The sequence below is a fragment of the Neoarius graeffei genome, chromosome 2 (assembly GCF_027579695.1).
Source record: "Neoarius graeffei isolate fNeoGra1 chromosome 2, fNeoGra1.pri, whole genome shotgun sequence".
Classification (NCBI taxonomy): Eukaryota; Metazoa; Chordata; class Actinopteri; order Siluriformes; family Ariidae; genus Neoarius; species Neoarius graeffei.
In genome coordinates this window covers 59946981-59971877 of record NC_083570.1, presented here as the reverse complement: position 1 = coordinate 59971877, position 24897 = coordinate 59946981, and the positions used below count along the sequence as shown (strand labels likewise).

The following is a 24897-nucleotide window of genomic DNA, read 5'->3' as shown; positions in this document are numbered from 1 at the left end:
AAGGTGGATTTATGTTGCATTCATGGCCCAAGAATATTCAAACTGCAAAGATTTGGACGCGTTTTGCGAGAAATTCACGGGCACATTGGGCACCTATGAAGTGGTATCTCCTGTGTGCTGCACATTTTACTGAAGACTTGTACGAGACCTCTGATCTGTTGAGGAGCGTTGGCTATAAGGCTGTATTGAAAGAGGGTGCAGTCCCAACAATTAAAGAAAAATAAAACAAGAAAAGGAAAGTCTCATCTCATTATCTCTAGCCACTTTATCCAGTTCTACAGGGTCGCAGGCAAGCTGGAGCCTATCCCAGCTGACTACGGGCGAAAGGCGGGGTACACCCTGGACAAGTCGCCAGGTCATCACAGGGCCGAAAAGGAAAGTATTTTTTTTTTTTTAAGTGAGTTCAGTTGCACCAGTCCTCCTGGAGTGTGAGTCAAGGGTTTTTGCTAAAACCCTGTATGGAACGGGATGGGACATATCGCTCGGGCAGTGACTTCCCTGCAGGTGTTGCTAAAACCGGTGACATCCCATTCCGTCCTGGGTTTTAGTAATTGCTTGAGTCGAGCAGTAATGGCGGAATACACAGTATGGAGAGAATGAATGGACCAGCTGTCTTATTTCTAAACTGGATATTGCTGCCATCTCACCCTTACATGGAAGAATGAACAGAGAACTGAACGAACAACTGAAAGTCAGATTGTTTCAAAACAATCGGCCACAAGCTCGGCCTTCAAGAAGCAAGAACACAGACGGGTAAGCTCCAACTCTCATTTGGATAAAAAACAACAAAAACAACACGTTGTTTACCTGCATTTAGATTAATACATGTAACTTGTATTGTGTGTTTAAGTTACCGGTATAAAATTATTTAATTTGCTTCAGAATGTGATTGTCTCAGTTCATCTGATTATTTAATTAGCCTTTTATGTTTTATCAGTGAAAATGCATGCATGTACATGTATGTTGCATAAGTTATAACACCTATCCTGTTTTAATGAGAGTCAACCCACAATCAGTGAAGTCAAATCAGTCTTCGTTGAGCAAGTCGGTAACGGTATTTCTTATTTTCACCATAAATTTTTATTTATATGACTGTCTATAGCTGTCAAAGGCCTCAGCCTTAAAACCGGTTATCGCAGTGACGTCACGCACTCAGGGCTGGCTGGCTCAGTGGGGCAGCTCAAATGCCAACTTTGCAGTCGATCTTAACTCTCAAAAATGTATATTTTTATTCCCATTTATGCAGCATACAAGAGTCAAGGATGGAGATACTATCCACTCTGAAATTTATTTAAAAATAAAGCTTCTGCGTATCTGCTTTAATCACACTATGCAATGCATTATAAAAACCCACCAACAGGAGGTGCTCATTTATGAACCGATACAACTGACTGACAAGGCAGCAAGGGGGTGTATTTATTGTACTGAGCTAGTACTGAAAGATGGGTGGTTTTTACTTCAATTGTCCTGCTTTTAACGTTGTTAAATATTTTATTTGTCATGACTGTGTGATCTATTTCATTGTGTATTTTAGAGATGCTTTAAAAAACCTATAAATAAATAAATAAATAAATAAATAAATTAATTAAAATAAATAACCTAAAATGGCTCTAATAATGGCTTTTACAGATTATCTCCAGTGATCATGTGAAATGTTTTTCAGAATGTGATTATTCTACCATAATGCACATTTGCAGAGCAGTGGGGAATATGTTTGTGTGGCCTGTGTGTGTGAACAGCATGCACTATTGCACTATTGCATCAGAGAGCTCTGAATAATTGTTTTCTCCCTCTCTCTCTCACACACATCTTAGCTGTCCATCGTGTCCGATGATGATGCTTGCTCCAGGGGTTGGGGGGGAGGGGGGTTCAACGTTGTTGGCATTGATGCCACCTCATGTGGCTATGGAGGCCAATCTTGGAGCCACACACTCTACCACAGATGGAGCAGGCATGCCCTGATGTTTGGGGAGTGGGGTCTGCCTGCCGGTGTCGTTGTTCACGTCTTGCGGTCTGCCTTTGGATGAAGGTGTCGCTGATTTGTTCAGCTGCTTTGTTGCACGTACAGTGGTGCTTGAAAGTTTGTGAACCCTTTAGAATTTTCTATATTTCTGCATAAATATGACCTAAAACATCAGATTTTCACACAAGTCCTAAAAGTAGATAAAGAGAACCCAGTTAAACAAATGAGACAAAAATATTATACTTGGTCATTTATTTATTGAGGAAAATGATCCAATATTACATATCTGTGAGTGGCAAAAGTATGTGAACCTCTAGGATTAGCAGTTAATTTGAAGGTGAAATTAGAGTCAGGTGTTTTCAATCAATGGGATGACAATCAGGTGTGAGTGGGCACCCTGTTTTATTTAAAGAACAGGGATCTATCAAAGTCTGATCTTCACAACACATGTTTGTGGAAGTGTATCTTGGCACGAACAAAGGAGATTTCTGAGGACCTAAGAAAAAGCGTTGTTGATGCTCATCAGGTTGGAAAAGGTTACAAAACCATCTCTAAAGAGTTTGGACTCCACCAATCCACAGTCAGACAGATTGTGTACAAATGGAGGAAATTCAAGACCATTGTTACCCTCCCCAGGAATGGTCGCCCAACAAAGATCACTCCAAGAGCAAGGCGTGTAATAGTCAACGAGGTCACAAAGGACCCCTGGGTAACTTCTAAGCAACTGAAGGCCTCTCTCACATTGGCTAATGTTCATGAGTCCACCATCAGGAGAACACTGAACAACAATGGTGTGCATGGCAGGGTTGTAAGGAGAAAGCCACTGCTCTCCAAAAAGAACATTGCTGCTCGTGTGCAGTTTGCTCAAGATCACGTGGACAAGCCAGAAGGCTATTGGAAAAATGTTTTGTGGACAGATGAGACCAAAATAGAACGTTTTGGTTTCAATGAGAAGCGTGATGTTTGGAGAAAGGAAAACACTGCATTCCAGCATAAGAACCTTATCCCATCTGTGAAACATGGTGGTGGTAATATCATGGTTTGGACCTGTTTTGCTGCATCTGGGCCAGGATGGCTTGCCATCATTGATGGAACAATGAATTCTGAATTATACCAGCGAATTCTAAAGGAAAATGTCAGGACATCTGTCCATGAACTGAATCTCAAGAGAAGGTGGGTCATGCAGCAAGACAATGACCCTAAGCACACAAGTCGTTCTACCAAAGAATGGTTAAAGAAGAATAAAGTTAATTTTTTGGAATGGCCAAGTCAAAGTCCTGACCTTAATCCAATCGAAATGTTGTGGAAGGACCTGAAGTGAGCAGTTCATGTGAAGAAACCCACCAACATCCCAGAGTTGAAGCTGTTCTGTACGGAGGAATGGGCTAAAATTCCTCCAAGCTGGTGTGCAGGACTGATCAACAGTTACCGCAAACGTTTAGTTGCAGTTATTGCTGCACAAGGGGGTCACACCAGATATTGAAAGCAAAGGTTCACATACTTTTGCCACTCACAGATATGTAATATTGGATCATTTTCCTCAATAAATAAATGACCAAGTATAATATTTTTGTCTCATTTGTTTAACTGGGTTCTCTTTATCTACTTTTAGGACTTGTGTGAAAATCTGATGTTTTAGGTCATATTTATGCAGAAATATAGAAAATTCTAAAGGGTTCACAAACTTTCAAGCACCACTGTAGCTCTCCAGGCTGGTCTGTTGGATGCTAGTGCCTTGAGATGGCCTGGGTTGATGTTGCAGCACTTCAAGAGTTCTTTTGTAAAGTCCTTGTATCGCCTCTTCTGGCCACCAGCAGCCCGCTTGGAGTTGAGCAACTGTCCATACAGGACTTGGCGTGGGAGGCGATAGCCAGGCATGCGAATGGTGTGGCCAACCCAGCATAAATGCCTGTTGGCCAGAGCTGCTTCCATACTGGTGGTGCCAGTCGCAGTCAAAATGTCAGTGTAGGGGATGCGGTCTTCCCAGGACAGGTTGAGTATTTTTTTTGGAGGCTTCTGATGTGAAACATCTCCAGGCTATTTATGTGGCGTCTGTATGGGGTCCATGTTTCCACCCCATAGAGTAGGGTGGAGACACAGACTGCATTGTAGACTGCTACTTTGGTGCTGATTTTTAAGTTGTTGTTGTCAAATACTCTCTTCCTAAGGCGCCCAAAGGCTGATGAGGCTTTATTGATCCGGTAGTGTATTTCTCTGTCAAGGGAGGAGTCTGCAGAGAGTGTGGAGCCCAGGTACGTGAAATGGTGAACAAGGCTGAGTGGACTGCCATTGATATGGAAGCCAACAGGTGAGGGGGGGTTTAGTAGAGTTGCGCCATGACCTCCGTCTTCTTGGTGTTTACTTGAAGACCGAAGGACTGATACAGCACTGAGATGGTGTCCAAGGCATGCTGCAAGGAGTCTGGGCTGTGTGCCAGGACAGCACAGTCATCTGCATACTGGAGCTCATGGATATGGCAGGTTGATGTTTTGGTATGAGCTTGGAGCCGTCGGATATTAAACAGGTTACCGTCAAGGTGGTATTCCAGGTCTATACCATTTTTGTGCTGCAGGGCACGGTGGAACAGTCAGGTGATTGCTGAGAGGAGGAGGTTGAATAGTACTGGTGCCAGGACACAGCCTTGCTTCACCCCAACATTGACCTTAAAGGGCTCAGACTGGAGTCCTCCCATAACAACTCTGGCTTGCATGCCATCATGTAGTTGTTGCAGGATGGAGAGGAATTTGGGTGGTACACCAAGTTTGCAAAGTTGTTCCCAGAGCACGTCACGGTTTATGGTGTCAAAGGCTTTGCTGAGGTCGATGAAGGCGATATGGAGGTCTTTGCGCTGCTCTGTACTTTTCTCAAGTAGCTGCCATGGAGCAAAGATCATGTCAGTTGTGGATCTGGACTTCCGGAAACCACACTGTGTTTCAGGGAGAGTACATTCTGAGATGTACTCCACCAGCCGGGAGAGCATAATCTTTGCTAGGACTTTGCCTGCTGTGGAGAGGAGTGATATTCCTCGACTGTTGCCACAGTCTGCTCTGTCCCCTTTCTGCTTATAGAGGACAATGATGTTGGCATCCTTCCAGTCCTGTGGTACTTTCTCAGACTGCCAGATTTGGATGATCAGGAGGTGTACACGGCATGTGAGGAGATAACCCCCATGTTTGAACACCTCCGCTGGGATACCATCAGGTCCTGGGTTTTTGAGGCTCCTGATAGCCTTGCATGTTTCTGAGAAGTGTGGTAGGATGTCTAGATGTTGCATCTGAGGCATAACTGGCAGTTTGTCAAGGATGTTCGGATCTGCAGGGTTGGTATGATTGAGGAGACTTTTAAAGTGTTCGGCCCAGTGCTCAAGGATCTCTTGGCGGTCCTTTAGGAGGCTGTCTCCAGCAGCAGATCGAACAGGAGTGAAGATTTGCTTTCTTGGTCCATAGAGAGCTTTGATGGCATCATAGAAGCCGTGCGTGTCATTGCAATCAGCAAGATGTTGAATTTCTTTTGCTTTCTCCAGCCACCAGGTGTCTTCCATGGCCCTTAGTGCCAGCTGTGTTTTGGCTCTAGCCTTGGTGTAATTGGCTTTTAGCATGGAGGATTGTGGGTTGGAGAGCAGGGCTTTATGGGCTTGCTGTTTTTCTTGCAGAGTCACATGGATATGGGAAGAATTATTGTCAAACCAGTCCTGATGCTGTTTGGCCTTGATGCCAAGGGCTGTTGAGGCTGCAGAGTGGATGGCTGCAGATAGAGCTGGCCAGTCTTTGGCATCAGCTTCCTCTGGAATATGAGCGAGGTTGCATGCAAGGTGGCGACGGAGATCATTAATCATGTCTGGGTTGGAGAGAGTGGTGGTGTTCAATCTTCTGTTTGGGGCCGTCTTAGGGTGGCAAGGTGGAATGACCAGGCGTAATTTGGATCTGACCATGCGGTGGTCAGTCCAGCACTCCGCGCCACGCATGGCTCTGGTGATCATCACGTCCTGTCTGTCCCTTTGGTGGACGATGATGTAGTCCAAAAGGTGCCAGTGTTTAGATCTCGGATGTTGCCAGGTGGTTTTATGGTGTTTTTTCATCTGGAAGGTGGTGTTCGTGACAAGCGACTGGTGCTCTGCACAGAGGGATAGTAGACGGTGCCCGTTGTTCATTTTTCCTACTCCATGCTGACCAATGATCTTCTTCCAGATGAGATGTTCGGTGCCCACTCTTGCATTAAAGTCACCCATAAGGAGGAGTTTGTCAGCGGCTGGGATTTTCTGGATGACTGCATCAAGACAACTGTAGAAATCTTCTTTTATGTTGTTATCTGCATCCAGGGTTGGCGCATAAGCACTGATGAGTGTGATAAAGTGCTTCTTGGCAAGAGGAATGTGCCATGTCATGAGGCGCTCACTGATGCCTACAGGAGATTCTGGGATTTGCTGAAGTAGTTTAGTTTTCACAGCAAAACCCACACCGTGGATGCAACGCACACCTTCAGGAACCCCTTTCCAGAAGAAGGTGTAGCCTGCACCCACCTCCGTCAGGGAATCCTCACCACGTAGCCTGGTCTCACTGAGTGCTGCAATGTCGATGTTATATCTTGCAAGCTCGAGGGCTACAAGAGCTGTCTTTCAGCAAGGCCTGTTGGATGGTTCAGGTATGTCCAGAAGGGTGTGAACATTCCAGGTAGCAATGTGTAGATGTATATTCTTTCTGGTTTTTCGGCCGCAGTAAGGGATGCTCTGATGGCTGCGGCTAGCCATCCAGAGTTTGGGGGAGCAGACAATTTTTAGACCACCTTTTCCAGGTCCTTCCCCGTCAGGGGTGAGCAGTGTGGAGCTGCTCAGACGCAGTGAAAGCTGCCGAGGTGATGCGCTGCCCCATCCTGCAACACAACAACCATCACTCCACTGCCACCTGTGTGCATGGTTTGGCTAGGCACTCCCAGCCACATCCTTGGCCTGTGCCTGCTGCCATTCCACATCGCCACAGGACTTTGTTGGGGTGTAGGGGAGGGGACGGGGTGCGTGGGCGGGTGGAGCAAGGAGCTTGCGCGAGGAAAGAGTTTAGGGTGAGGGTGTGGGTGCGCAATCCTCACTCCCACCGTTCTTCACTCTAGCAGAGTAATTTCCAGTGGCATGAGGGACTCACGACAACCTTCAATCTGTTTCGAGCTGCAGGGGACTGCCGGTAGTCCGGTCTGTTGGGCTCCGCCTATTGCCGGTCCCCATCTGCAGATTTGTGTTCAGGGTTTACTCCCCTAGCCATCACACCTTCCAGGGTTTACCCATGTGGCAGTGGGGCAGTGGTTGGCACAAACACCTCTAGGGACCACTGCATCTCTCTCACACACACACACACACACACACACACACACAAAATAACATTAGTAATAGAACACCAAATTACCATTGTGACAGCAGGGGAGTGATTATGTATCAGCTATGGATGGAGAGGAGGTGGGTTGAACTGGCAGGTAATGCATGATGAGTAACCTGTGTTGAATCACTGGCAGTTTATTTGTTGTGTGCTTTGAAGAGAGGCAACCACAGAGAGAACTGAGTAGAGGTGTGTGCGTGCACACATACAAACACATAATAAATTAAGTTCACTGAAAAGCAAGTGTGCAGCAATAAAGCACACCTTTTGAGTTGTCCCAAGTCTGTCTCCTATGTCATTATTTTCCCCTTGAACCCCATAAGCATCACACCCACCTCATCTCATTATCTCTAGCTGCTTTATCCTGTTCTACAGGGTCGCAGGCAAGCTGGAGCCTATCCCAGCTGACTACGGGCGAAAGGCGGGGTACACCCTGGACAAGTCGCCAGGTCATCACAGGGCTGACACATAGACACAGACAACCATTCACACTCACATTCACACCTACGGTCAATTTAGAGTCACCAGTTAACCTAACCTGCATGTCTTTGGACTGTGGGGGGAAACTGGAGCACCCGGAGAAAACCCATGCGGACACAGGGAGAACATGCAAACTCCGCACAGAAAGGCCCTCGCTGGCCACAGGGCTCAAACCCAGACCTTCTTGCTGTGAGGCGACAGCGCTAACCACTACACCATCGTGCCGCCCAGCGTCACACCCATAAATCTACAAATTGTTACAAATATTTAATTAATCTTTGGGTGATTTTTAGGCATAAAGTGCTTTATTTGCATTTGTTTTATTTGTTATACACCATTGTGTACCACCATTGTCTGCTCTCAGTTGCAGTAATCTTTGTCTTGACATTTTCCCCCTGCAGCAGAACATTCATTCTTGTTCTGCTGAATATTGGCACAAAACCTTGAGTGATCACCAGCAGCCTGTACCATACAGTCTGTCTGTTTATCTGCATTTTTTTAGCATGTAGGTTAGGTCAGACATTGTGAATTTAGATTGTTTACTTGTGCCTTACCTTCACAAAGTGATAAAACTTGCCAAGTGAATACTCCAAATTCTGCACAACATTTTTAAAACTCATTGTGTGCTCCTGCTCTTGTGTGTAGGTGTGTTGTGAATGCTGTTTACTGGGTCGGGAGGCTCAGAAGCAGGGTCAGACCTGTGACTTCAAACTTAGCTCCCAGTGTGGCCCTGTGTTTCAAACCTGCTGTATGGAGAGTTCAGCACAAAGTGACAGCAACTCTACACAAGGTTAGCACAAGCTACACTGTATTCAATCACACTGCAATCATAGGACATCCAATGGACCAAGCAAGTTGTTTTAATGAGTCTTTATTAGTTATTGGCTTCTTCGCCTGCAGCCTTGTGACCTAAAGTCTGGCACATCTGCCTTAGTTACCTGTTAAGCAATGTGCTTTTCTAAAATTTCAACAGTAAATGTATTTTTATGTCTTTGTTGTTTTTGAAAAGTAGACATAGCCATTATCCAATAATTGGTGAGAGTCTGATTTATGGAGAAACATTGCTGCTTCCACACTAACCTTCAGGAAATGCTGTACTCTATCTGTAAGAATTCTGCTACCCTCTAGTGGGCTTTCATTAGCATGCTCTATATTTGACGTTTATTGTAAGATTTCTATTAAAAATGTTTGAATCCAGTATCTCTCACTCTGTTCAGCATAGCAAAGATAAATTAAAATTCAGTATGCTCATGGATGTTGTCATATCTCTAGAGAACACTGGTGTGGTTGAGCAATTACATTCAGATGAAAAATGCAAAGGTACGTGTGAAGTCAAGCCTGTCATGAACACCCATCAATCATAACGCTATTACTCCTTTAAAGAGATGGGATTGAGATTAGAATGGTAACGTGTGTGTGTGTGTGTGTGTGTGTGTGTGTGTGTGTGTGTGTGTGTGTTGCAGTTGGACCTGGGAATTGTGCTCAAAGCTGTATAGGAAACACTTGTGCCTGCTTTGCAGGTTATAAGCTCAAACCTGACGGGAAAAACTGTGACGGTAGAAAAGACTGAATAGTTTTATTGTTTAAATATATTAAGCACACCATAAATTATGTACATATTACATAGTCTATAGGTTTTTTGTTGTTGGTTTTATATACAAATACATCTTGACATCGATTCAGGAATGGAAGAAAATTAAAATGCAAAGTAATCCGCAAAATACTGCAACAATTTATCAAAATAAAATGCACTATTGCTCAATAATAAAGAAATACACACACTTGTGCATTTTGTAATAATTAGTAATAATTACAAAATACAATTTGTAAAGACCATATGAGAGCATTATTGCTATTTCTGTTTCTAAGACCGGCTTTTCTTTTCTTGCTTTCTTCTATGACCCTTAAATATAAAAAAATAAAATTGTATTAGTATTTCAAATGCATGTTTCAAATACTGTACATCATTGTATCTAATATAGCATCTTCCCTAATGTAGCATATATTTTAGTTATTTTATGGTTGGAAAATTCTTTGAAGGGTTTCATCTCTGCTTCTCAATATTTGACCTGTTGTTGTCTTACTTTCTCTTCTTATATCCTGACCCCCACACATACTCTTTCGCATACTTCCTCTTTGGAGACATTAATGAGTGTTTGCTGGGCTCTCATCACTGCCGTCCTGGTGAACGCTGTATTAACACTCAGGGCTCGTATCGCTGCCAGAGGGAAGTCAGCTGTGGCACAGGCTATGAGCTCACTGACAACAACAGCTGCAAAGGTCATTTAACAAACCTACACATCAAGTTAAAGGCTAAACCTTGTTGGAAATGCGTTAAGAATTAAAAACATTGATTTAAAAGGTTAATCAAGTCTTTCTTCAGCCTCATGAGAATGAATGACTAGAAGTGTGCATTAAACCACATTTCTCTGTTTTCTTGCCTCTTTTGTTTAGATATTGATGAGTGTGAGACAGGCACTCATAACTGTCCTCTGGATTTTGAGTGTCAGAACACACCGGGGTCATTCCGCTGCCGACCCAAGGTGCAATGCCATGTGGGATTCATACAGGATGCTCTGGGCAGCTGCATTGGTGATTAGCATCTACGGTCCTCACAGTCCTTATTAAAGTTTAATTATCTGTTGTATCCAAATAAACTTATGTAGATACAATATTCTGTTTAAAGTCACAGTCAGGGATTTCAGAACAATGCTGGCCCCACTGCTCATTGTCTTAAAACATGTAATCTTGCATTGCAGCATCCTAGACATAATTCATAAAGTCCTGTCAACAAGAAGTAGCAGTATTTTTACTCACAGCATGTGTGTAAACATGAAATTCAGGTTTTGACTCATTATTTTGGAAATTACATTAAGGCATTTATGGTGTTCTCTTCAAGCATGTGTGGCTATAATTTATACAAGAACTTGTTTACAAATTTAAACCTTTCTGTGTAAATTGATGTTTAGTTATCTTTGAGTGGTGAACATATTTCATAAGTGAGCACAGAGAACAAGTGAAATATTTTTCTAACACAAGATGATAAACTTCATATTTTCAGGCCCCTGTGTAATTCTTTTTATTAGACTGACACATCCACAAAAAAATGCAAGTTAAATCAAAAAGAATTTTAGTTTTGAACCGGTTCGCCATGTTGACAACACGCGTCAATTCAATGGGAAAACATTAAAGTGACATCATTGATATCCTCATGAGTGAAGATATTGGAAAATATGTCACTCAGGTCTAGGCAGTATTTCATATGAAAAATACAAGTTTTTCAACAAGAGAAGATAAACTTCATATCTTCAAGCCAACATCTAATTTTCTTTTTATTATAAAAGACACATTCACATACAAAAAGCACCCTCCATCCATCCATCCATTATCTGTAGCCGCTTATCCTGTTCTATAGGGTCACAGGCAAGCTGGAGCCTATCCCAGCTGACTATGGGCAAGAGGCGGAGTACACCCTGGACAAGTTGCCAGGTCATCACAGGGCTGACACAGAGACAACCATTCACACCTATGGTCAATTTAGAGTCACCAGTTAGCCTAACCTGCATGTCTTTGGGCTGTGGGGGAAACCGGAGCACCCGGAGGAAACCCACACAGACACAGGGAGAACATGTAAACTCCACACAGAAAGGCCCTCACCGGCCACTGAGCTCGAACCCAGGACCTCCTTGCTGTGAGGCGACAGTGCTAAGCACTACACTACCGTGCTGCCCCACAAAAAGCACCTAAATTTATCAAAACAGTTGATTTCCTCATAAGATATTGGAAAATGTGACTCCATGTCCCGGATGTAGTTCATATGAAAAATACGAACGGTGTATTGCCCAGTAAAACAATCATGTCCACACACATATGTATACATACATAAAATATGATACAGCATGAACAGCAGTTCAAAAAGATGTTATTGGCTGACTTCATCCTTCCCCTTCCCTAGTTGGTGTCAGAATGTAGGCACTTGCTGATATATGTGCAGAGGTGAGCGGGGAAGCAGACAGTTGACAAAGCCAAAACTGAAGACAGAAGCGAAGTCAGGAAACAACGTAGACTAGGCGAGACAGGAATCATAGTAGAATAGCACAAGCAAAAGTCAGAAAACAGAGAGCCAAATGGGAGAATACAAGGCTCAGTATGTACTGGGTAAACAGGACAATACTTCACACTGGGGTGTTGCGTGAGCATGACTTAAGTAGATGGAGTGCTGATTAAGGGAATGCATGACAGCTGTAATTAGTACTCAGGTGCCAGAGGGCGCTGTGGTTCTTGGGGATTGTACTTCTGAGTGTCCATGTTTGTAGTTTGTGTGTTTTCAGCAGAGTTACTGACAGTTGGTAGCTGTCATGTGATAGGGAAAGAAGGCTAGTAGGTGGGAATTGGCAAGTGACCGAATTGGGTAGAAAATGGCAAAGAAAAAAATTACATTTGTTCGTCCCTTGTAATCATGCACATAATCTTCCATATCTAAATCAAAGAGAAAAAGAAATTAAAGTCAACTTTATTATCATTATGCATACTACACAATGAATGAGGTAGTAAACCCTTGAGTGCACACAAAATTACACTTAGCTGAGTGATAGATCACTTATATAACACCATGCATGTAGTAGGATCTACATTTTGAAGAAGACAGTTCCTTATATGTTTATTCCTCTTTGTGCCTCAGATATCAATGAGTGTCTGAATGTGACAGCACCATGTCCAGCTGGCCAGGTGTGCTTGAACACTGCTGGCTCATACACATGTCAGAGGAATTCTGTTAACTGTGGCCGTGGCTACCACCTTAATGCTGAGGGCACACGTTGTGTGGGTATGGAAAAATTGATTCGTAGATCAGTCTGTTTAATCTTAATTCTTGACCTTTTTAAAAAAAACACCTGTGACTGTTTATCTAGTTTAAAAAAAGATGCAACAGTTCAGTAATGTTGTTAATATGATTTCCAGATATTGATGAGTGTACCGGTATGGATGATGTGTGTGCTGGTCACAGCTGTGTCAACCTTGTGGGCTCTTACCGCTGCGAATGCAGAACTGGTTTTGTCTTTAATAGCATCAGCAGGGTCTGTGAGGGTGAGAGCACTTCTTTACATTATGAATTACATTTACATTCAGTTTCCTTTTTCAGTACTTACAGTGAATAGCCATGAAAAGTATGGGGTGGACACATATTATTAGTTTTGTTCATTCTGCAAACCATATGTTAAAATTGCATGACAGCAGTTTCAGTCTTGCATAATCTCTGGCTCTATTCCAGAGCTACACTATATGGCCAAGTATGTGGACACTTGACCATCACATCCATATGTGGTTCTCCCCCAAACTGTTGCCTCAAATATGGAAGCACACAACTGTTTAGGATTTTTTTGTATGCTGTTGCAGGGGCCCAAACATGTTTCAGTGTGAAAATGCTCCTGTGTACAATGCAAACTCCATGAAGTCATGGTTTGCCAAGGTTGGAGTGGAAGAACTCAAGTGTCCTGCACAGAACCCTGACCTCAACCCCACTAAACACCTTTGGGATGAACTGGAATGCTACTGCATCCCAGGCCTCATCACCTGGCATCAGTACTTGACCTCGCTAATGCTGCTGTGGCTGTTTGAACATAAATCCCCACAGCCATGCTCCAAAATCTAGTGGAAAGCTTTCCCAAAAGACTGGAGGTTATTATAAGACAAAGGGAAACTAAATCTGGAATGCACTGTTCAAAAAGCATATTTGGGTATGATGATCAGGTGTCCACAAACTTTTGGCCATATTGTATATGTTTTAGGCAGCTAGTTAAAATAAAAGATGGGGCACAGTTATGCTGAGGCTTTCATGTACACTATTATTGGTAAACTCTAACACATAGAGGATTGTTTATTCCATGGGCCTTATACTGGTGAATTTTTAATATGTAATTCTAATAGACTACCATATCTGCTTTCATTTTTTCCTGAATTCAGATATTAATGAATGCCGGTATTATCCTGGTCGCCTGTGTGCACATAAGTGTGACAATATTCTGGGGTCCTACAAGTGCAGCTGCACCACAGGCTTCAAGTTAGCCAGTGATGGCAGGAACTGTGATGGTAAGACAGCATTTAGAAGAGAGATGCCTAGCCTGTCTCCTGAATATTTCCCCAAGCCACAGATGTTACTTTAATATCCAATGTATCCCTCTGATTTAACATGAGTTCTAATAATTACACAGTTGTAAAGTTGATAATTTGATATCAAGTGTAATAATTTAAACCTGGAGTTAAACTATTACAATGGTAAACTGCAAGGAGCAAGCTTTGTCACACATGCTTTACAAACTCATAAAATATTGAGGGTTTGTACTGAATCAAGCTCTTGAGAACCAAAATTATGACTACACTCACCCTCTGGTTGGCTGGCATTCAGACCTCAATGAGTGTGAGAGCAATCCCTGCAGTCAAGAGTGTGCCAACGTTTATGGCTCCTACCAGTGCTACTGCCGCCGAGGCTACCAACTGAGTGATGTGGATGGATCTACATGTGAAGGTAGGTACAATAAATGAAAAAAAAAATAGAATTTATAAAGGATGAATTTAACTGGCATGCTTTCTCTTTCCTCAGACATTGATGAGTGTGCTTTGCCCACTGGAGGGCACATCTGTTCCTACCGTTGCCACAACACACCAGGCAGCTTCCACTGCACATGTCCTGCTCAAGGCTACACAATTGCCCCTAATGGACGCAGCTGCCAAGGTTTAAAAAAAAAATGTCTACAGATGATTTTACTCCATAATACATTATCAAATTTTGGAAGTCATGTACATTTTTTTTTTTAATTGAAAGCCACATTTTACTCTGATTTTGTGAGATTTGTGTATTATACCAACAAGTAGACCACTTTTAATCTGTGCTTAGCTCAAACAGTTATTTGTTTAAGGAGTATTTATCCTGAATTTGTAACATGGACATCCATGGAACTCAACCATGAAGAAAGGCTTACAAGTCTATTAACGTTGTTTGTTGTCTTTTTCATGAATAGACATTGATGAGTGTGTGACAGGGACACACACTTGCTCAGAGACAGAGAGTTGCTTTAACGTTCAAGGAGGATTCAGATGCCTGAATTTCGAATGTCCAACCAACTACAGGCGCTCAAGCGAAACGTAAGTATAATTAATTTCTACTAAATATTAGTATATTGGATTTGAATTCTGAAATGACATCAGATGACTGCACATGCAGTGTGCTGGAAAAATTACAAATATGTTTGATGGGTGGGCGCAGTGCAATTCTGTGGGCATCTTTCTCACTGAAACACTGCATGCAATAGAGCAATAATGGCTTAACTGCTCATGCCTAACATTTGCAACTGCTAAATGTAGCCTGTATTTTTAAGCTTTGAATGATAGAAGCGTTGAAAAACCGAAACAAGAGGTTTGTGTTCTCTGAAACATTAATAAGGTTTAAAGAAAATCTGAGAACAATGCACAATATACAACCCCAATTCCAAAAAAGTTGGGACAAAGTACAAATTGTAAATAAAAACGGAATGCAATGATGTGGAAGTTTCAAAATTCCATATTTTATTCAGAATAGAACATAGATGACATATCAAATGTTTAAACTGGGGAAATGTATAATTTAAAGAGAAAAATTAGGTGATTTTAAATTTCATGACAACAACACATCTCAAAAAAGTTGGGACAAGGCCATGTTTACCACTGTGAGACATCCCCTTTTCCCTTTACAACAGTCTGTAAACGTCTGGGGACTGAGGAGACAAGTTGCTCGAGTTTAGGGATAGGAATGTTAACCCATTCTTGTCTAATGTAGGATTCTAGTTGCTCAACTGTCTTAGGTCTTTTTTGTCGTATCTTCCGTTTTATGATGCGCCAAATGTTTTCTATGGGTGAAAGATCTGGACTGCAGGCTGGCCAGTTCAGTACCCGGACCCTTCTTCTACGCAGCCATGATGCTGTAATTGATGCAGTATGTGGTTTGGCATTGTCATGTTGGAAAATGCGAGGTCTTCCCTGAAAGAGACGTCGTCTGGATGGGAGCATATGTTGCTCTAGAACCTGGATATACCTTTCAGCATTGATGGTGTCTTTCCAGATGTGTAAGCTGCCCATGCCACACGCACTAATGCAACCCCATACCATCAGAGATGCAGGCTTATGAACTGAGCGCTGATAACAACTTGGGTCGTCCTTCTCCTCTTTAGTCCGAATGACACGGCGTCCCTGATTTCCATAAAGAACTTCAAATTTTGATTCGTCTGACCACAGAACAGTTTTCCACTTCGCCACAGTCCATTTTAAATGAGCCTTGGCCCAGAGAAGACATCTGCGCTTCTGGATCATGTTTAGATACGGCTTCTTCTTTGAACTATAGAGTTTTAGCTGGCAACGGTGGATGGCACGGTGAATTGTGTTCACAGATAATGTTCTCTGGAAATATTCCTGAGCCCATTTTGTGATTTCCAATACAGAAGCATGCCTGTATGTGATGCAGTGCCGTCTAAGGGCCCGAAGATCACGGGCACCCAGTATGGTTTTCCGGCCTTGACCCTTAAAGATTCAGAGATTCTTCCAGATTCTCTGAATCTTTTGATGATATTATGCACTGTAGATGATGATATGTTCAAACTCTTTGCAATTTTACACTGTCGAACTCCTTTCTGATATTGCTCCACTATTTGTTGGCGCAGAATTAGGGGGATTGGTGATCCTCTTCCCATCTTTACTTCTGAGAGCCGCTGCCACTCCAAGATGCTCTTTTTATACCCAGTCATGTTAATGACCTATTGCCAATTGACCTAATGAGTTGCAATTTGGTCGTCCAGCTGTTCCTTTTTTGTACCTTTAACTTTTCCAGCCTCTTATTGCCCCTGTCCCAACTTTTTTGAGATGTGTTGCGGTCATGAAATTTCAAATGAGCCAAGATTTGGCATGAAATTTCAAAATGTCTCACTTTTGACATTTGATATGTTGTCTATGTTCTATTGTGAATACAATATCAATTTTTGAGATTTGTAAATTATTGCATTCCGTTTTTATTTACAATTTGTACTTTGTCCCAACTTTTTTGGAATCGGGGTTGTAGACATTTAAGGTGAAGTACTGTATATTTGCACAATATAGACATTTAAGTTGAAGTATATTTAAATGCAAGCTGTATTGCACTGTTTACCTTAGATATTAATTAAGACCTCTGCCATCAAAGAAAGGATGATAATCATGATGGCTCTGTTTATATCATACATGTGCTATTCCTTACCTTCACTGCATGTCAAGCGCAGCATCACCCTAACACTTCCCACTTTTATCTCCTTCCCTCCATCTCTCTGTGTCCCATTTGCAGTCGCTGCGAACGCTTGCCTTGCAATGAGACTAGTGAATGCCTGGCCTTGCCTGTGAGAATAACCTACTACCACCTCACTTTTCCTACCAACATCCCTGTACCCACCAACATCTTCCGCATGGGCCCCTCCAATACTGTGCTTGGGGACAATCTGCAAGTGGCAATAGTGGACGGAAACCAGGCAGGCTACTTTGCAGCACAGAGGGTAGAAAATGGAGGTGTAATTGTTGTTCAGAAGCCAATTACTGTGCCGCAGGACTTTGAAATCTTACTGGAAATGAAACTTAGGCGCTTTGGGAGTCTCAGCACCTACCTTTCCAAAATACGGGTGTTTGTAACTGAGGAAGACCTTATCAATTCAGTCCTTTCCCACGATGATAAATTGATTACTAATCCTTAGAAAACCTTTTTTTCATTGATTCTGCCTATCTAGAAAGGATTACAGTAAATAATTACTCAAATGTGCTGAAACAGCAATAAGGTATTAAATAACAATTGCAGATGATTTGCTAGTAAATGTTACATTTGCTGGTCTAATTATGAGTAAACTTAATTTGTGTAGGCATCATCAGGTTTGGTTCATTCAAATACTTTTTATGGGTTTTTACACAGATTTTTTTTTAGATTCATGTAAAGTATGAGAAGGGATTCCATCAGAAGATGGATGGTTTTAGAATTGGAATCACCTGATGATAATTTTAATTATTGTCGGTTTTATATGGCTGTATATCATGAGGCTTCCAAGATTACTTGAAAGTACCTTTAGTACCTTTTAAATATCTTGTTCATCATGTATCTTTAGTACCTTTAAACGTCTGGTTAATTTTTTTTTTCACAGTCCTTCAGTTTGGTGCATTTATTCACAAAGAAATAATGTCTTGAAAAAAAAATACATCATTATAAATGAGTAGCATAAGGAAATATATATTTCTCAAAAACATTTTACAATTATTGTTACCCACAGAAATTAGTGGTGGTGGTGGGATCCTATCTGTAAAAAATCCTATCTCCCCCCCCACATGAGCAGGAGATAATAGTAGAGATTTTCAAGAATAGTCAAGATTCTCTTAGTAGAGAATTTGTGTCTTGGTCTGGCCAGTGCTGTAAGAGAATATTTTAACAGTTTTGTTTAAAACCTGGACAATGCCATTAAATTACATTTTTTTCTTTGTGTTTATAATTTGGAGCCACTAGATGGAGCTTTTGGAAAAACAAAGCTATCCATTGTCCTCCATTCATAAGGATGTCATCCATTCGAAGTCCAGTGTCATCCATTCAAAACTCATATTTTTTGTCTGTTTCCTATATTTTTCTACATTATAATAAAATGAAAATGTGTAAATGATATGTTTTCATACTTTAATTTGTTCACAAGACATTCAAACAAATGTGCCTGAAATAACTACCTGTTTTGGGTTTTCTTAGTAGGCTGATTTCTATTTTGAATCTAGCAGTATATTTAATGCCATAAATCCAATTAACATTCAAAATAATTTGAGTATGGGGTAATCATACCACAAGCGGATGCTCATCCTCGCAATGTCAGGCAGAGCATTTTTTTAAAATATTGATTAAAAAAAAAGCATGGATGTGTGCTACTGACTTTCTGACAGTGAATTATGGGACTGGGCTTTGGAAGGTGGTCTGCACAATTTGTGGTACAGCAGCATCACCACTGTGCACCAAGAATGATGGGCTTCAGAGTTTGTGTTGGGGCTTTATCAACATGCTGACTATAAATAATAATTACCAGAGAAAAAAGGATCTTGTGTTTGACCATAGGTCTGACTAAAAAAAGAAAAAAAAAAGATGTTTTCCTTCTCAAGTGTATCTTGAGACCACCTCCTGTATGATTATAAAGCATAATTAGAATCATGTCAACTTTGATGTTATCCAAGATATTAACTTAAAAGTAGGAGTTCAGTTCAGGTCTTTATGTCCTTGTAAATCCAGAGTATGGTCAATCGTTACTCTTGCTATAAGTTCCACGAGTTGTCTTCTGTGCGTGCCGTGCACAAGGCAAGTTATTATGGGTGAGGAGAACATTTTGTGGTTTTGGCTCAGATCTAAGCAAAACGTGGACCCACCCGCTAATTGCTAATTACAAGTCCATGCCCAGTGGTGGCTTGACTTTTTCTGTCAGGGGCTTCTCCCCTCTCAGCATGAAAGAACGCCTGTAACCCAATCCAGGCCTTGAGGTTTAGCTGCAGCTTCTGCATCCCGATGAAAGAAAGCAGTGATGGAAGGTTAACTAATCTCAGCCCTAACACCACTGTGTATTCTTTTGTGTTTCATTTAGAGGCCAAATAACCATAGATGTTTTAAGTGTGTCTTACTGTTGTTCTCAAATATAATGAAACTATTTAACAGTACTTGGCAATGGAATCCAATGAACACTCTTTGTCTGAGAAAGTGTATTGCTGGTAACCACAGTGAAACATTACATTAGCTCATATGAGTGCACAAGTATCTGGATGAAGGAACTGATACTATTTTTTTTAATCAATAATCAGAGGTAAATGGATTAAGGTGGGTTTTCTTGTCGAGGCAGAAACAAGAAAACAAGAGTGGCTCACATGTATAATGATATTGAGCAAACTTCTCAGTGTACATGTGCTGGTGAAAGGTCAGGTATTTGCTATGACTTAGCAAATACACTAATAAAGAAACAACCTGAGCTAATGTCTTCCTCTGAAATGCATAATGAGCCAAACACATGATTCAAAGAACTTATACTACATACAGAAAATACTGAAGTAACAAAACCCTTTTCCTGTACATTATTCTGGCTTATTACCAAAGCTGCTTCTGATTATCCTGTGACACAAACGATGTCTTAAATAAATCCATTGCGCAGTCCTGCTAAAACATGGGAGTCATCTAGTCAGAGTCTCCAAAGACTCAACTCCCTCTGCCCATAAATTCTACATGAGACGATTGGATATGAAGCAGGGTCTGTTCCACAAAACCAAATATTTTCTTGAACAGGCTTTAGATCAGTGTCAAAACTTTACTCTGTCAGAAGAAATGCAACGAAACTATGAGTGGCTAACAGGAAACTTGACCACCATGTCTCTTTCCTGGTGTGATTTTTGGCCTCTTGTGTGATTCTATTCTGATTCCTAACCCCAAAACATGATTGGCTAAAATGTAAGTCTCATTTTAAGAATGCCCACTGTATTTGTTTAGATAATATTTTTATAGTGAACATTTCACTTGCCTGCTGGGCATCAGGATTTGTGGTGAGTTGTCCTGGAAGGCACCCCATTGTTGTTCATTTAATCATCAGTTCAAATTAAAAGCTGTGCTGGAGCATTCTGCTTGATAACATTGTCACAAAGAATAATAATGTGTCCTTGGTTTAAGCTTTGCATTGTAAGACAATTCCATCTCTTTTTCAGCAGACCAAGGGTTGACCGCTCTGACATCATCCGTTGTGTAAAGTCTTGTCAACCCAATGATATCACCTGTGTGCTGGACCCTGTTCACTCCGTCTCACACACTGTCATCTCTCTACCAACTTTTAGAGAGTTCACTAAACCAGAAGGTACACTATTTCAAATACTTTAATGTGAAACAATATCATCCTTTATCACCAAAAAACAATGACTTTCAGGCAGAGACAGAAGGAATTTATTCAATTTTCAGTGCCTTTTGAAAAATATTTCTCTCATTTGTTATTTCTCTTGCCAGAAATTGTTTTCCTGAGATCCATAACCCCATCCCACTATCCACATGTGGATTCCCCAGAGATCGTCTATGACATTCAAGAGGGAAACATCCAGAACTCGTTTGACATCATTAAACGTTTTGAGCATGGCATGATTGTGGGTAAGTGGCACTCTGGCATCTGCTTAACAATGCCCAATGATCACAGGCTGAACCCTGGGGCCCAGTTCTCTGGAAATTTAATTTGCCTCAAGTGGTTTTCTGACCTAATTTTGCATTACGAAAGATTCTCCTGGCTTTTTTTTTTTTTAAACAAACCAGTTGCATATGTGTCTCTGTGTGGGAGAGAGGGACAAGAAGACTGAGAGGCTTGGAAACAGCATGTAGATGCTTATTCCACTTAGGTGATCATGACACCACTCTTCCAGCACTGGTTCAGTTGATGATAGGCCTTAAGAGTCTCTTGCATCTTTTGTGGTCACCTCAGCCTTTACATGGCCCCTCTAGAGAAAAGCTGTTCATGTTCTGTTCATCCTTTTAGATGAATGAGGCACTTTTTTCACTCACTAAGTACATGGACATTTTTTCTTTTGTGGCAGAGCGGACTTCACTTGACTCTGTAACTGTTAGCTTTGTTGATGCATGTCTGTTTAAACAGATCTCAAAACGGTTTTCAGGGACCAAGAGGTTATTTCTGTAATGTCTTCCTAAACTGGGTGATACAAGGGTTAACAAAACTAAGCACACTGAGGTAAATGTGTGTGAGACTGACAAGTAAAAACACAGAAGACATCGACACTTGCTCTTCCATTATATGGGTGAATATTTGTTCCAGAAAGGTCACATGACTTGTTGATTAAATCTTTCACAGTAATGCTTTATGATAGTACAGCATGGAAGGCTCTCAAAAAACTTTAACCCTTCCATGCAAGTGTACATTCATTTTGTCTCTGTGGCCAGGAATAACAGATTTGCCCTTTTAATTGTTGAGGTACCTCATTATTATCTATGTGACCAACATATTTAAATGTCCTAAACCAGAACGCAGATGTTTCTCAGATGCTTGATGCTGTTGGGAGAGTCAAACAAAATATTGAACAAATAATTCAGACAGCAGGCAGCCATGGTTCTGTGGAATGCTAATATCATGTCATATTGTGTGATTCATGCAGTTGCTCATTGTTACATACTGTTCCCTCTAGTCCTCTGTAGTGTCTGGCTTGGCGCATGAGCCACAAAGTTGGCCACCACATAAAAACCTCATCTGCCTTTATTGCGAAGATTCCCATTTTCCCACATACAAAATTTGACCATTAATGCAAAGGAAGCTGTGGCTCTTTCTTACAACTAGGACCTACAGTGGCTTAGACAAAGACATCAGAGGCATCACAAGTCTGAGTATGCTGATAATGGATAAATTATGAAAAAAGCATATGGCATAAATTTGCCAGTGTTCACAAAAAGTCTGAAAGGCCATTGTGCCTCAAAAATCTTGTATCCCATATACTTCAGTTGTTTAAGAAATCTAAGAACATGAAATTATTTTCTTCAGTTCTTCATTAGTTTTTACTTCCCGCAGTGAGACATTATTACAATCAATTAGAATTTCCTTATTAGAAATGTCTGGTCACAACTAGATGTGGCTAAGAAATGTCCTTTTCATTTTTGTTTGGAGTTTCCTTGTGCCAAGCAACATACACAGAAAGAGAGAGCATCAGCTTTCTTCTCACATCTATCACTGTCTGAACTGTGGAAGGTTTTTCATGGCTCTCACATCTGAGTGAAAACACTGCCGCCATGAACAGTTAGAACAAACTGCAAAACTAAACCTTGCTGAGGCATCAGAATTAAAGCCTCTTTTCAAGTGAGGAATGAAATGATGTAAACATTAACATAGCACCTTCAGTCATACAGTATCTGTTTGTTTTTAACATCATTAGTTCGCTTTTGATTGGAGAATGGCCCCTCATTCTCTTATAAACTAATAAAATTACACCTTCTAAGCTATCTACAGTATGAATAAAATTATTTTCCATACTGCATGAGACTCTGTAATAACAGTATGTTTGTCTGATGCAGATAGTAGGGACGTGTGAGACTTTCCATGCACACCTTTGCTTAACAGTTCCCTTTTTGATATGGCCTAATAAAGTACTGTTACATCAGACCTTTTTTCTGCACATATGTTCATATCACACTTTGGCTGAATCCGCCAGTGACATAATGATAGCAAAAATTCAAGCCTAGAGAAAACCACACACTTTTGATTTCCTCGATTGCCATGGATTTAGGGAATCTGCCAATATCTGAAAGAATGATTGCTAAAAAATTATAGCCGTTGTCTCTTTGCTTAAGGGGATCCAGCATGGCTGTTCTCAGGCTGAATTCATTAAGATTAAAAGCATGAATAGCTCACACAATAAGATGATCAAGATAAATAAATGAAAATAAATATTCAGAACACTTGATAGGAATATGCACCTGTGGTATGATTCGGCTTCAAATAATGAAATAACTTGTATTGGAATGGCATCATGGTGGGAAGTGACTCAACAGACAGGTTGTCTGTGTTCAGGTATGTGTCACTGGCAGTGGCTACTGTCCTCTGTCCTTCACACAAACCAAAGGAATTTAATGTAACAGTGTTAGGCTTTCTGAATGGATGGATAGATGAATGGATGGTGTGTGTGTGTGTGTGTGTGTGTGTGTGTGTGTGTGTGTGTGTGTGTGAGAGAGAGAGAGAGAGAGAGAGAGAGAGAGAGAGAGAGAGATTTCTTCGGTCTATCACTGACTGCTACCATACATTAATTAAAATAACACATAAAGGAAAGAAATTCCAACCAGTTTTGTTCACTGTTTGAAAGAAATGTTTATACAGTAAGTATATGAGAGTTTCCAGCTGTTATGAGATCCATAATGATGAATAGATTATGTACAAATTGACTGACAAACTAAGGGGAAAGAAAATTTTGTTGTCCATGCTATATGTAAGCGAGCTTGTCTTACATCAGTAAATCCTTGTCATGCTATTCTCAGGCTGACTTCTAGTGGAAACTCTGCTTTCACTAAGAACAGCTGATTCTATTTGGTTATTGTAAAAGCAGTATGTCTACATGAAAACCAAGGCTAGGAAAGACTGTGCCGACACACAAGTCTTTTGGATTCAACACATCAGGGTATGAATCACAAAATGGCATCATTAGGTATATGAGAAGTAGGACCATGTTCATGAAGGCTCCTGTGCCTGTCAGAGAAGGAATTACTATAAATAATTAAAATGAGGGTTTGTCTACTCTGGTGGTCTGCAGCCTCCACAGTCAGAGATCATTCACTGACTGAGCTCAGTCAGAGAGCCAGGACATACATCTCAGCAGATTTATCTTCTGCATCCCTTCAGAAAGGGAACATCAGGTTTATGATTGGAAATGTGATTTTATAATTTGTAATTCATGAATCACAGTAATTACAGTTCTGCATGACCATGGATATATTCTGTTTTAGAACTCTGGGTTGTAGGGTTATTTGAGAAGAGGACTGTAACCAAAATATGATATCATCTCACTGACAACAAATCCTATTTTCCGTTTATGTTTTAATCTCAATCAGTGTAGTATGCATTGTAACATTTTAATATGTAGATTGAAAACTAAAAATAACTTTCATTTTGTACCTAGTGAATTATTGTTAAGTGAGCTTGAGAAATCAAGCCATGCAAGCCATAGCCTTCTAGACAGAACGGGCAAGGTTTGGTTCCTTTAGAGTTACTGAAGAGTGTTTGTATAAGGTGGCCACACTGCCCATAGGAGGCATTTTGTACCCTCTGTGGTGGCCCATTGGGGATAAGCTTACTGGACTTCCTATTGTAGACTGAGCCATGGTATTTGCCATCTGGGCTTTTTCCAATGCCCTTTAATGGATAACTTGTTGGCTAGCATGTCATTATCCAATACTGTGGTTAGGCAACTCATACTTTGCATTTGTCCCTTGCGTTAAACCTGCTCATTACAGATCCTGTCATAAACTTCTTACCCAAGCTGGTGTAACCATAAAACCATAAATTGTACTGTTTTGCATGTAAACCT

The 24897-nt window shown here is 41.1% G+C and overlaps 1 protein-coding gene across 5 annotated transcripts in view; it reads left to right on the top strand.

The window, feature by feature from the left end:
- fbln1 (fibulin 1) overlaps window positions 1–24897 on the top strand; it is a 60557-nt gene that overhangs the window by 6923 nt on the left and 28737 nt on the right. For 2 of the 5 annotated variants that reach the window (XM_060914572.1, XM_060914575.1), the window contains exons 4-16: window positions 8452–8596; window positions 9079–9126; window positions 9270–9362; window positions 9949–10086; window positions 10261–10398; window positions 12488–12631; window positions 12766–12891; window positions 13768–13893; window positions 14210–14329; window positions 14405–14536; window positions 14823–14946; window positions 20548–20693; window positions 20840–20977. In XM_060914572.1, coding sequence (XP_060770555.1) covers window positions 8452–8596; window positions 9079–9126; window positions 9270–9362; window positions 9949–10086; window positions 10261–10398; window positions 12488–12631; window positions 12766–12891; window positions 13768–13893; window positions 14210–14329; window positions 14405–14536; window positions 14823–14946; window positions 20548–20693; window positions 20840–20977 — 1618 coding nt within the window. Of the gene's footprint in view, window positions 1–8451; window positions 8597–9078; window positions 9127–9269; window positions 9363–9948; window positions 10087–10260; window positions 10399–12487; window positions 12632–12765; window positions 12892–13767; window positions 13894–14209; window positions 14330–14404; window positions 14537–14822; window positions 14947–17146; window positions 18492–20547; window positions 20694–20839; window positions 20978–24897 lie in introns of those variants that run through there. The other 3 variants (XM_060914573.1, XM_060914574.1, XM_060914576.1) reach the window with 3 other exon arrangements.